The 13,337-nt window shown below is 40.8% G+C and overlaps 1 protein-coding gene across 7 annotated transcripts in view; it reads right to left on the bottom strand.

Moving 5' to 3' along the window:
* LOC124054618 (plasma membrane calcium-transporting ATPase 1-like) overlaps positions 1-13,337 on the bottom strand; it is a 93,389-nt gene that overhangs the window by 51,138 nt on the left and 28,914 nt on the right. For all 7 annotated transcript variants that reach the window (XM_046380879.1, XM_046380850.1, XM_046380870.1 and 4 more), the window contains exon 2: positions 11,237-11,659. In XM_046380879.1, the coding sequence (XP_046236835.1) occupies positions 11,237-11,432 (196 nt within the window). In that variant the 5' untranslated portion in view covers positions 11,433-11,659. The remainder of the gene's footprint in view (positions 1-11,236; positions 11,660-13,337) is intronic.

Raw genomic sequence — 13,337 nt, 5'->3', positions numbered from 1 at the left:
TCAGTATACCAGAGTTTTAAAATGTGAAGTCTGTGGTGACTTTACTGTGGAGGCACATCAGTGGCGATACGTTTCAGTGAAGATTGGTTTGCCAGAGCGGAATGGAAGAGCCACCCGAGTGCTGGAGTAGGATACAGCCATGGGCTACAGGCTACAGCAGCTTGGAGTATGGCAGAACCTATGAGCTCAGAAGCATGTTGGCAGTGTTTGTGTAATTACTCTCAATGCCAGAAGGGGGACAAGTCTACATTTAAATAAAAAGAGAGGAAAAGTTCAGCTGAGCTTTTTTATTTTATTTTACATTCATATTGTAACTTGACAGAAGTTGGACCATTTGGTCATGACAAAGTTTTAAAGAAAAACATCTTCTGTCTCTTGCTGAATAGTTTTAATAAATCTCAGCATGTGGTGTTCTAGGGTTTCAACTGACTCGGGCTGAAAAACAATATTATAGCCTGCAATCTACTGCTTATTGTGAAAATATATAAAATATCAGCCTTGCAACAAATTGTAACCCTGTTTGTGTTTACTGCTCTCATAAACCAAAATATACATGTTTCTGTTTTTCTTTTTTTTTTTCTCCACAGTAGTTGATCTGCCCCACAATCTTTTCACAAACCACATGGTAATTACAGATGAACGTCCTGGAATGCGAGAGCTGTTTTGCAAATCAATGGAAACAACCGTTAATCGATTAAGCTAAATCATTAATACTAATGAAAATAATTAACTAGCTGTTGCAGATTTGAGGAGGTTTAGTGAGCCACCTCCTACTGTCAGGATCTGTCAGTTCTTCTCCCCTCTCTCTGCTCGACGGTCAGCTTCTTAGGCTACATTGTTGAGCAGGGGTGAGTGAAAACTGGCTCAGAGAAGGTTCAAGCAACGTCAGACTGGCCTCAGCCCACTAACCATAAGCTGCTGCTGAGGTTTTTGAGTTTCGCCAATTTTCACTTCAGCAGAGAAGCTGCCCCACTAACCAAGTTAACCTCATCCAAGGCATTTTATTTTGTTTGGAACTCCAAACTCATATCTGCTACCGTGTTGATTCACCTCAACCCCTCAAGACAGGTGATTGTGACGGCTGATGCCTCTGATGAGGGTGTGTGAGCAGTGCTGTCTCATCGTTCTAACAACAACCAGAAACTGCACTCACGCTGCTTCTCCACTGTTTAGAGAAATTATGATGGTGGTAACCGGGCTGTCAAGTTGACAGAGCACCAACACTCCATGGAGGGAACAGAGGTACTGTTTGTGGTTTGGACATCACAAAAATTTGTCTTACATTCAATCTGCAAAGAGGCTAAATTCTAGGCAAGCTAGATGGTCACTTTTTATTTTAGTAAATTTAACTTCACTCTAACCTTCTAGCCAAAATCTAGAAACATTAAGCCTGATGCTGTATCCCATCAGTCTTCTGTTAACGGCAGTGAGAGAGTCCCCAAACCTATTCCATCTACTGTATAGTAGCTATTTCCTGGTACACTATAGTGTGGGAGACTAGTGGTCCTGCTAATTGTCTTTTTTGTCCCTCAAGATGCCCATTTCCAGGTCCTGCAGTGGGTTCATGCTTCCCGATTCACCTGTCATGCATTCTTGAAGCGCCTCTTTTGGTGGCCCTCAATGGAAGCAGACACCAGAGAGTTTGTGGCCATGTGTGATACCTGTTCCAGAAGCAAGGCTTCACATCGCCCCCCCCATCAGGGCTCCTCCAGTCCTTACCTGTGGCTCTGCGGTCTCACATCTGTCTGAATTCTGTTACTGGCCTACCTCCCTCTCAAGGTAACATCATCACTCTGACCATAGTTAACCGTTTTGCCAAGTCTGTTTTTTTTTCCCTCAAAATTCTCTCAGCTTGTAAGATTGCTGAAAATCATGTATTTTGTCTGCATGGAATTCCCTGTGATATCCTTTCTGATAGGGGTTCCCAGAACGTGTCTCAGTTGTGGAAATGTTTTCCTTCCGTTTTTCTACCAGTCTGGGAGCATCTGACACATCCATTTTCACCCCCAGACCAATGGCCAGTGTGAGAGGACCAACCAGGATTTGGAGGCTGGACTTCAGTGTGTGGTCTCTTCAAATCCCTCCTCTTGGAGCTCTCTCTTGGTCTGGGCTGAATATTCTCACATTTCACTTGGTAACAGCCCAAGATTACTGACTCCCTTTATTCCCATCCCAAGAGAAGGAGTTGACCCCTCAGTCCAGCATGACATGAAACGCTGCCACAAGATTTGGAGAGACCACAGCTCCTCTTTCACACATTGCTGCGAGGAACAAACAGTCATTATGTCAGACTGTCATTTCTTGGCCCTTTCTTCATTGATAAAATCAGTAATCCATCAGTAGTTAGACTTAAGTTACCTGCCTCTTCGCGGATTCATCCTGCTTTTCATTTGTCCCTTGTACTTGTATCCTCCAGTCAGCTGACCGGTCCACTGGGAGGACTGCAATCCCGAAAAGAGGTCCTGGATTCCCCACGCCTTCATTTTGGATCCTCAGTTAATCTGAGAGAAGCCTGGTGGATCGCCTAGAGGTGATCTTTGAAGACTGGTACTGTCAGGTTGTGTCTGTTCTCCTCCCGTCTCTCAATGTGTTCTCGTTTGTTTTCCCCTCTGTTGTGTTTTGGTCTCATCCTCTGTACCCTCTCCTGTTTGTCTTTTTGGTTTCTTCCCAGAGAGAGCGTGGCGGGTCTCCTTGGTCTCCTGTTCCACCTGCACACTTGTACCTTCACCTGTACCTTCAATCAGTCCACCTCATGACCACTGTCAAAACACCAGCTCATCCATTTCATCTTTGGCAGATTGTTGTTTCTTTCTCTATGGTTACCACATTCCAGCCTAGCTCCGAGTGAGACATTTTGCTCTGAGTTTTTTGGATGATCTTTTGCCTAACCTTCTGTCTTTTGTGTTTTGAATATTATCACTCTTCAGAGTCATTTTGTCTACCAATTTTCCTCTGCAATTAGATTTTCTTCTTATTTGATACGTTGTGAGCCAAGTGCTGAAAAGAACTGTTTGCTAAACTTTTGCCTTCTCTTTGCTTTTTATTAAATTGCTCAATTTTAAGTACTGTTGTCCCATGTCTTGGTATTCAGCTTTTTTGGGCTCCTTAGACTTGCGTAATTCTTAACACCTACACAGAAACATAAACTTCATCTGTCCAATATCTGTCCTAACAGTTGTTCTGATGTTCTCTTCGGCTCTGATCTGAGGAACAAATATCTGTACATGAGAGAAACAGCACAAAGCACTATTGATACTTTAAGTCAGCGGAAAACTGAACATCTGATCATCAGCAGATGACAGTCAGTGACTGTTTAAATCCATTTTTATCTGCTCATTTCAGCTCTCCGTCTTGGATGTTTTTCTGAAGAGAAAAACTCTTTTACGTGTAGGAATAAATGTGACACTGTGAAGACGAAAAAGAAATCATCTTCTGTCTTCTTCTCACCTGAATAGTGACAGAACGTGCTGTTCATTAGCATTTTCCTAGAATAGCAATTTATTTTTAGGTCTGTATGTTTTTTTGTGAAGCTCTTTACAACTTAGGTCCTGTTAAAATAAAGTACGACTGAGCAATTGTGCGCCTCATGTTCCAAGGCTACGTGTCCTCACAACATGAAATACATTTTGTAAAATGACGAGAAGGACAATCAATGACCTCCAAAGATGCAGCAGACTGATTCATCAATACACATTAACCAGCAGGATGCACAGCTGCGGCTGAGCCTTGTGTGAGTGTTTTAGGATATGTATGGGTGTGTGTGTGTGTGTATCCGTGTGTGTTGTTTTGAAATGGGGACAATGACAGCTCAGTGTCCAATCAGAGGCTGATGAAAGTGAAAGCAGCTGAGGAAGAAACATCTCATTATCACAGCCAGAGCAGTGAGCTGATACAAAAACACAGTTAAATATAACTGTGAGAGATCGCTAAATGCTGACATAACGCCTCTGTTACTGAGCTAATCAGTTTAGCTAACTTTCAACCAGGGATGTCATGATATATGGTTCTGAGGATAACAGTCACATTTAAGAAACGAAATACTGATATCATGTTAATATACATACAATAATATCCTATAACTGTTTCAGTGCAGATGACTGGCCTGATATCATCTGATATCACAACAGTCCTACCGTCAACTGGCTCTGAAAGAGCAGAACAGGTTTTCTATTGTGTTTTCAGTTCAGGACTGACACTGACTGGTTATGCGAACCTGATCAATATCAGAAATCAGGTTAAGGTGAAAACAGTTATGCATGAAACTGTGCGAAACTCAAGGTTTAAACTGATTTTCCTTCTGTCACAGAGACACTCAGTTGTACTGCTGCTTTATGCATATGAAAACACTAATCAAGTTATAATCCTTAAGATTTTCATTGCTTCACTCCAGCATTATTTAAACTATTTATGGATGATCTTTTTATTGGTATTATGATATCTGTTGATATCTTTGATGAAGAGCTGCAGACCTCCAACACATCATCAAGGCAAACGACTCCTTTTAACGTGCTGTGGACACCATGAAATACGGCCAATTAAAGGCCAAAAGCCAATTATTGACTTCCTTTCTTAATCACAACACTGCACTCTTATACACATATTCACATATACAAGTTCTTTAATAGCTGCTCAAGGTGGGTTTGTTGCCCCCAGAGGTTTCAATCACATCTTACAGTCTTCACCAGCTGGCAAAGAGACAGACTGGTTGATATACAAGCTTTGTGGCTGTAACTTTTAAGCCAACACAGTCCTAATAGTGCCATTTGTGATAATCATAACTTTTCTTTCACTGACTATCGAAAAAACCTAATCCACCAATGAAGCTCTGAAAAATTCTAGAAATTGGAGCTTTTAACCCAGCAAGTCCATCCATCTGACAGGTGTGCCATATCAAGATGCTGAAACACATAGAACACAGCCACAGATGATCAGATCCTGAGGCAAAATGTCGTGCCATTCATCTACCACAATCACATCATGTTGCTCTGTATTACTGTAACCTACAGGCAGAGGCAGCAGGGTTGAGGAGAGACGTGTGTGTGTGTGTGTGTGTGTGTGTGCGCGCGCGCGCATGTTCAGACTCTGATTCTGAAGTGAAGATAACGTTTCTCGAGGTGACAACACCTCATGACGTTAGTGTAAGTGCAATAAAAGTGGAGACTGGAGAAAATTGTGAATATGATCAGCATAAAACCAAAGATGTACTGACGTCATCCCTAAACAGCAACTTCCTGTCTAAAACCAAAGATGGCAGCTTAAAACAATTTTAACAAATTTGTGCTTAAAAACTGAGCAGTAACTCATTAGTGTGCATAAAAAAGACTGCAGTCTTTAACTTTTCACTAATGTGAAAAACGGGAAGAAACACAAAAGTGCCGTGCTTTTATTTCACATTTATTCACCGATAATGCGAGAGTGGGTTTTATTGATAATGACACATCACTCCTATCGCAAACCTTCTGCTCACCACTCTGTGTGACAAAGTGAATCAAAGATTAAAGCAGACACAATGCGTCCAGTGTCACCGCAGCGCTATTAATCCTAAAATCCAACACTAAACTATGAATCAACCCCTACATGTTTATTAGTCAGTCATAATAATAATGATAATAACACATGCAAACAGCACCTGGACTTTCACACTAGTTTACTGTAACAGTGTGTGTTTGCCCTCAATTTTACATTTAGGTTCCCCTCATTCTTCCCTCCCTCTCCGTAGTGAAAATATAATTACAGATTCTTCATTAAAGTGAGTAATTTCTTGCGTGGAGAACGCAACTACAGCTGTCCTCTGATTACTAAATGGAACAGAGCAATGATCTATGGAGCCATTAGGGGAACGGGCTGGAACTAATTTCAATCCTGGAATGGACCAATGAAAGAATACAACACACACACACACACACACACACACACGGATCAAAAGATGAGAGAGGGAGAGACAAACAACAAACATAACGTCGGCCATTTTCTGGCATCACATGAAGCTCTGCCTGAAATCCAAACTGATCATTTATCACCACAAAATAAGGTGTACACGTGTGTGTGTGTGTGTGTGTGTGTATGTGTATGGATATGTATTCCTGCAGTTGTGAGGACGAAATTCTGTTTACAGTCACATTGGGAGGACTCGCCCTAGTTACACGGGCAAAACGCAATACCCCACAAGGTGACTCATTTCATGTTAGGGTGAAGACTTGCCTTAAGGTTAGGCTGAGGTTAGGTCTTCATTTAGGTGTTCAACAAGCTGCTCAGCTCTCCTCTTCCATCACCCAGCAGTCAGGCCATTTTGAGATCTAGTTTGTAAAGGCTTTGAACCTGTTATGCTATTACCTTTTCTTGCTCTGTGTGCAATTATGCAGCTAAATAAGATGTCTTATTTCTTGGCTGCAGGGCAAGAAATTTGCTGGTTGACCTTACTTAAGGAGTTAAAATTGGATTTTTATTTTAAAAAAGCAAAACAGCAGGCATTAGTTGTGAAATTAGGGGTGCATATTATCTATTTTACATTTAGTCTACATTTAACTTTTTTACATTTAATTAATCAAATGACACATACACAGAGCTAGTCTTTGACTCAGATAACTTTAAGTTAGACTTGCTATAGACACTTAAATTCTGTCTATAGCAAGAGAAAAACAGCACAAAGTACTGTTGATACTTTAAGTGTCCACTTTGGATGGCCCAGGAAGGATGTTAATACATCTGAACAGGTTCTGACTTAGACGGCTTGTTAGGAAATGCATTCTGGTTGAATTAAGACAGCTCAAAGAGCAGAATGGCATATACAACAGTGGCGCTTTGTGGCATGAGATCAACAAATGCAAACAGATCAAAACATGGCAACAAATGCAAAGAAAGAAATGCTGAAAAGAAGACACAGAAAGAAAGAGACCAGAAAGAGGACCAGAGTAAAGGCTGAGGATATAAAGGATTTCACTTGGACATAATGTTAGTGAATGGCCTCTGTTTAGGGGGATAAATGGCAGACGAAAACGAGAATCAAGTGAGTCACCGGCCATCAGTGGTGCGAGAGCCGAGACAGAGGCTAATGACAGCCAAGTGGAGAATGGGTAACATTTAGACCGATAATGTTCCCATTGATTGCTTTGGTGACATCATTCACAAGATATGACGGTTTTGGTATCACTGGTATAAAAAGATTTTTTTAAGTTTTCCTCTACAGTATGACTTACTTTGTCTCTACTGGGGGGACTTGTGCGAGACATACAGTGGTGGTCAAAAGTTTACATACACTTGTAAAGATCATAATGTCATGGCTGTCTTGAGTTTCCAGTTATTTCAACAACTCTGATTTTTCTCTGATATAGTGATTGGAACAGATCCTCCTTTGTCACAAAAAACATTCATGAAGTTTGATTCTTTTATGACTTTATTATGGGTAAACTGAAAATGTGACGAAATCAGCTGGGTCAAAAATATACATACAGCAATGCTAATATTTGGTTACATGTCCTTTGGCCATTTTTACTTCAATTAGGCGCTTTTGGTAGCCATCCACAAGCTTCTGGCAAGTTTCTGGTTGAATCTTTGACCACTCCTCTTGACAGAATTGGTGCAGTTCAGTTAAATTTGTTGGCTTTCTGACATGGACTTGTTTCTTCAGCATTATCCACATGTTCTCAATGGGATTTAAGTCAGGACTTTGGGAAGGCCATTCTAAAACCTTAATTCTAGCCTGATTTAGCCATTCCATTACCACTTTTGATGTGTGTTTGGGGTCATTGTCCTGTTGGAACACCCAACTGCGCCCAAGACCCAACCTTCGGGCTGATGACTTCAGGTTTTCTTGAAGAATTTGAAGGTAATCCTCCTTCTTCATTGTCCCATTGACTCTCTGTAAAGCACCAGTTCCATTGGCAGCAAAACAGGCCCACAGCATAATACTACCACCACCGTGCTTGATGGTAGGCATGGTGTTCTTGGGGTTAAAGGCCTCACCTTTTCTCCTCCAAACATATTGCTGGGCATTGTGGCCAAACAGCTCAATTTTTGTTTCATCTGACCACAGAACTTTCCTCCAGAAGGTCTTATCTTTGTCCATGTGATCAGCAGCAAACTTTAATCGAGCCTTAAGGTGCCACTTTTGGAGCAAGGGCTTCCTTCTTGCACGGCAACCTCTCAGTCCATGGCGATGCAAAACACGCTTGACTGTGGACACTGACACCTGTGTTCCAGCAGCTTCTAATTCTTGGCAGATCTGCTTTTTGTTGCTCCTGGGTTGACTCTTCACCCTCCTGACCAGTTTTCTCTCAGCAGCAGGTGACAGCTTGCGTTTTCTTCCTGATCGTGGCAGTGACAAAACAGTGCCATGCACTTTATACTTACAAACAATTGTTTGCACTGTTGCTCTTGGAACCTGCAGCTGCTTTGAAATGGCTCCAAGTGACTTTCCTGACTTGTTCAAGTCAATGATTCTCTTTTTCAAATCTGTGCTGAGCTCCTTTGACTTTCCAATTGTAGCGTTTGTGGGTGTTTTTATCCAATGAGCCCTTTTTAAATGGCCTCAGAGAAGTCACCAGCTGTAGTCACTCATAATCACTCACAAGAAGTTAAGAGGTCATGCTATGAAGCTCATGTCATTGACACAACTTTCTAAGTCTCCAAAATTGCTCATTCATGTTGCTGTATGTATATTTTTGACCCAGCTGATTTCGTCACATTTTCAGTTTACCCATAATAAAGTCATAAAAGAATCAAACTTCATGAATGTTTTTTGTGACAAAGAAGGATCTGTTCCAATCACTATATCAGAGAAAAATCAGAGTTGTTGAAATAACTGGAAACTCAAGACAGCCATGACATTATGTTCTTTACAAGTGTATGTAAACTTTTGACCACCACTGTAAATGCCTGCCAAAAAACTACAGCACTCCACGCAAGGCAGTCAGCTACAGTGAAAGCTGATGTTAACTAGCGTTAGCTCAGTACAGTCACTGAGCAGTGAGCAGCAGAAACGTTTGTGCTGGCCACAAACATACTGGAACCTATAAAAAGCAATTTATAAATAGTCTATCTGTTGTGCTGACCTAACATTAATGACAGTATTTGTTTTGTTTTGTTTTTGTTTGCTGAAAACAAATCTCGTAGTGGATTATAAGAAACACGTGAGTGTCACACAGCAACAATGACTACAGGGAGAAAGAATTTATGAGTCAGCATTATCAAATGTTAATATTGGTACATCAAACTTTAAAAAGCTTTAGAAGTCCCATAGTTGTTGACACACACCATGTAACTTAACTTGTGAAAGGAAGGTGTTGACATAAAAAGGTAACATGATTTCAAATACATTTAAGTGGTTTGCCCCTTGCAAAATATGCCATATTAGTCGATGCCAACCGGGACACACAACTTATCTTTAAATCACCTGAAAAGGTGCCATGCCAATGACCACACTATTATTTTAATAAGTTGGAAGGGAAGCTAACCTGTATTGTGTGGTTAATGCAGATAAAGCCTGGTCGTAAAATGGAATGTTTCCATTTCGAGATCTCGTTTTTATGTATTCTTTTATTACAAAACATGTTCTAAATCAATCCATGTTTGTACAGTTAAATGTTCACATGATGTTACTTTCTTTCTCATGTGAAACTACATTATAAATTTGAACTAACTAACTAACCCTGTGCTTCCTTCAGGGTTCAGTCAATATCAGGTTTATCTTCTAACGGGCTGAAAATTACATATCGACACTGATCAACATGGAAATTACTGTTACCTGTATGCCTCGGGGTACCAGTCAAGTTGTGGGAATTTAGAAAATAAGTGAAGTGGAAGTTAACACTACACATGTTCGGCATGTATGATTCCATTGAATTTATCAACTACTTTTGCAGAGTACTTATAAAGGACTGATAGAGAGCTCCTCCACTTGGTGCAACAACAATCACCTGAAGGTGAATATCATCAAAACCAATGAGCTTGTGGTGGCCTACAATCCTTCAAATATGGATGTTGCTCCAAAGAAGTTACAAATTCTAAACCGTGGATGGTTCACACACACATCTTCAACCCAGCAGCACAGAAGATCTGTGTAATCCACACAGTTTCAAGGTGAACACAAAAGATTAGTGTCACCAAATGTGAAATATGGTCACAATTATGCATAAAATGATTGTGGTCAAATTTTTTTGACATACTATATTATCTAGCTGTATTTAAAAGCATACAGACCGTCTCTGTTGAACAAGCTTATGGAATGACAGGGCAGTGCACTGCTCTCTCTCGTTAAAAGTCAATATAACTCACTCAGCAATCGATCCCTCTCTCTCTCTCTCTCTCTCTCTCTCTGCAATCAATTTAAATTCTAGGATTCACGTATCATCCAAACAACATCATATTTTTTTTAATACAATTAAAATGTAAGATACTGTGGTTGATTTCCATATGATTTCAGTCAGTCATGTGTGCCACTTGTATTAAATACACTTAAATAACAAGCTATCTGGGCAGTGAAAGTGTTTTAGATAAAAACAGAAAATATGTCATTATAGAGCAGACGCACAGGTCACATTCCACAGCATGATATCAGTCAGTTCTGTTTGGGAAACCACTTGGAATAAAAGGAAGGGAAATAATATCAACTTTTGTAATTAAAACACCCAGCCAGAATTACTTTGATCCATTCAAAATTGAACTACTGGCTAACTTTCCTAAGTCAGTTTCAGTCAGTCTAAACATTTATACAACAGACAGGCTTATTTAGACTAATCTTACCTGACAAGTTCACTAGTCTTAAAACTAAACTTGAACTGGACTGGACCATGATGTGAAGCCCATGGGACATCCATCCATCCATTTTTTATACCACTTATCTGTCAGGGTCGCAGGGGAGCTGGAGCCTATCCCAGCTGACTACGGGCGGGGGAGGGGTACACCCTGGACTGCTCGCCAGTCAATCACAGGGCCAACACACAAAGACAGACAACCACACACACACTCTCACACTCACACCTAGGGGCAATGTAGAGTAGCCAGATAACCTAATGTGCATGTTTTTTGTGCGTGGAGAAAACCCACTAGGAGAACATGCAAACTCCACACAGAAGACCGGAATTCAAACAACTGAACCAAATGTTTTACCTTTTAAGTTTTTGGGGGAAAGAAATTACACCTAAATTGCTCCAAAAATCTATCCTGGTGATATACTACATATTTGACTCTAAAAAAAGAATCCATTATATGGGTATGCTTTGGTGTGTTGGTGTCTTACCCTCTATAGGTGATGTTTTCAGGCGACGGCAGATGCCCTGCACATCTCCATACGTATCCTGTATCTTGCTAACAGCCTCAGCGCTCCGCAGCTCCATTAGGCTCCTCAGTTCCATTAGGCTCACCCCAAAGTCCCCATCATGGTTGCCCTCTGCAACCGAATTCCCCGGAGGGTGGTCCGCAGTGTTGTTGGCCATGTCAGTCCTCTTCACAGCAGTGTTGTTGTTGTTGTTGTAGTTTACTGAGTTTTCTGAGTAAACTGATAAAAACGTCACACTGGGAAATCAGTTCACAACAACTGTCTGTAGTGTAGCTCTCACAGGAAGCAGGCGAAGGAGACGAGCGCTGAAGTTAACTCCTGACCTGGACGTGCATGCTCCTCTTGTGTTACCACGGAAACAGGAAAGCAAACATGTTGTTGTCACTGCAAAGGAAACAGACATAGGGAAAGAAACTTTTACAAACCAGATCCAGAAGGGAACAGTCTAAACACACAGCAGTTAAACATCTGCAGCAGCACGACAGAGCAGTTCAGGACAGTTTGATTTTTACTTATTTATAGCGCAGAGACTAATTGAGCCAATTACAGGAGAGTCTCTCATCTCAGATTCTTGAAGGAGTTTGTAGAATCACTGAAGTCACTCTGATTACTGGTTTACAGTGCACCCCCTAGACACATCATCAACTAGAGTACTTCACTTTCAATTTCATTTAACGTTCATTTACATTCAAAAGAAAAGGTGTAAAATAAGACAAAAATGATAATAACCTACCTGACAGTTCAGCATCCTTTCTACAGCTGAGTTAATCAATAAATCCTCACTCTTCTACTCACACAGCTATACAATGAGCGAAACACACTTCCACTAAAGCCTGGAGTTGGAATTTGAATTCATTACTGGTCGCAACTGTGTAAATGTACAAACAGTATTGCCAAACAAATTCAATTATAGTAATTACAAATCTGAAAAAAAGACAAAGTACCACAATAAATACCAAAAGTATTATAAAAATTACTGTGGACAGTCACAAGGAAGCTGGATTCCTTTGTCCTACTGATGAAAGAATCAGTTCAGGACTGAATGCTCTGCAGCTCTGAGAACCAATCAACACCAAGCAGAGGATGATACACCAATGAAAGGGACAACTCCACTGGGTCAGTGTGTGAGTGTGTGTGTGTGTGGTGTGTGTGAGAGAGTGTGTGGCCAAAGTGTTGCATTCCAGCCCATCAACACAGATTATGTAAGTGTACATCAAAGCCTGTCCTCCATTTTTCACTGTTTAGTGTTCTCTTGTGGACACACACACGACACACACACACACACACACACACACACACACACACACAAAGCAGTCATGCTCTTATTGGAGTCAGGGATCTCCTAAGTGGTGGTTTGTGGTATCAGTTTCATGGGCAATCGCTGGGGTCAGTGGCTGTCAAATGGGGGGAGGTAGGTGAGCCTCCCATTTACACACAAGATATACACCATGGCTGGCTTCATTAAGAAGTTAAAGTAATGGCTTTTTGTCAGACATAAGTGTCTTTAATTTGAACATTCAGGCCAAACAGGATAATTATACTGAACTTGGCACTTGTTCCACCAAGGGAGCAGCATCACTGCAAGAACACTTGGGTGAAAAGTTGAAGAACAATGTATTTTACGTTCTAAGCTAAAAATGTAAACACTGTGACCTCTTCATTATGTATAACTGTACAACCCATAGACTGCATAAAATACGCACAGTCTTTGTGATGTCAGTTTGGTGGCTTCATGCGTTGCCATCCTGGCAGTACTTAGCTCCATCTAAATCCCAGCTAATCTAACAATGGACAACAAGTAGACTTCTTGGACAGTATGTTGGTACAGTCAATTATATAACCCAATTATTTCTCTGTCATCTGTACAAAAAAATTGTCCAAAAGGCATCAAAAGCTAAAAGGTCAGGTTCAGTGATCCAAATTGGCTGAGGTGAAGCCTAGAGGACAGCTCATGAGCAACTATAACCTTAATTATGCCTAATTTTAAGCCTCAACATAATTTAAAAGTATTACATGACAGTTGTTACGGATGGGGGAATTAGCCATAGAAACCAAATTCGTT

The sequence above is a fragment of the Scatophagus argus genome, chromosome 3 (genome assembly GCF_020382885.2).
Source record: "Scatophagus argus isolate fScaArg1 chromosome 3, fScaArg1.pri, whole genome shotgun sequence".
Taxonomy (NCBI): domain Eukaryota; kingdom Metazoa; phylum Chordata; class Actinopteri; family Scatophagidae; genus Scatophagus; species Scatophagus argus.
Note: the sequence above shows the minus strand (reverse complement) of the source record. Positions and strands in the feature narration are given on the sequence as shown.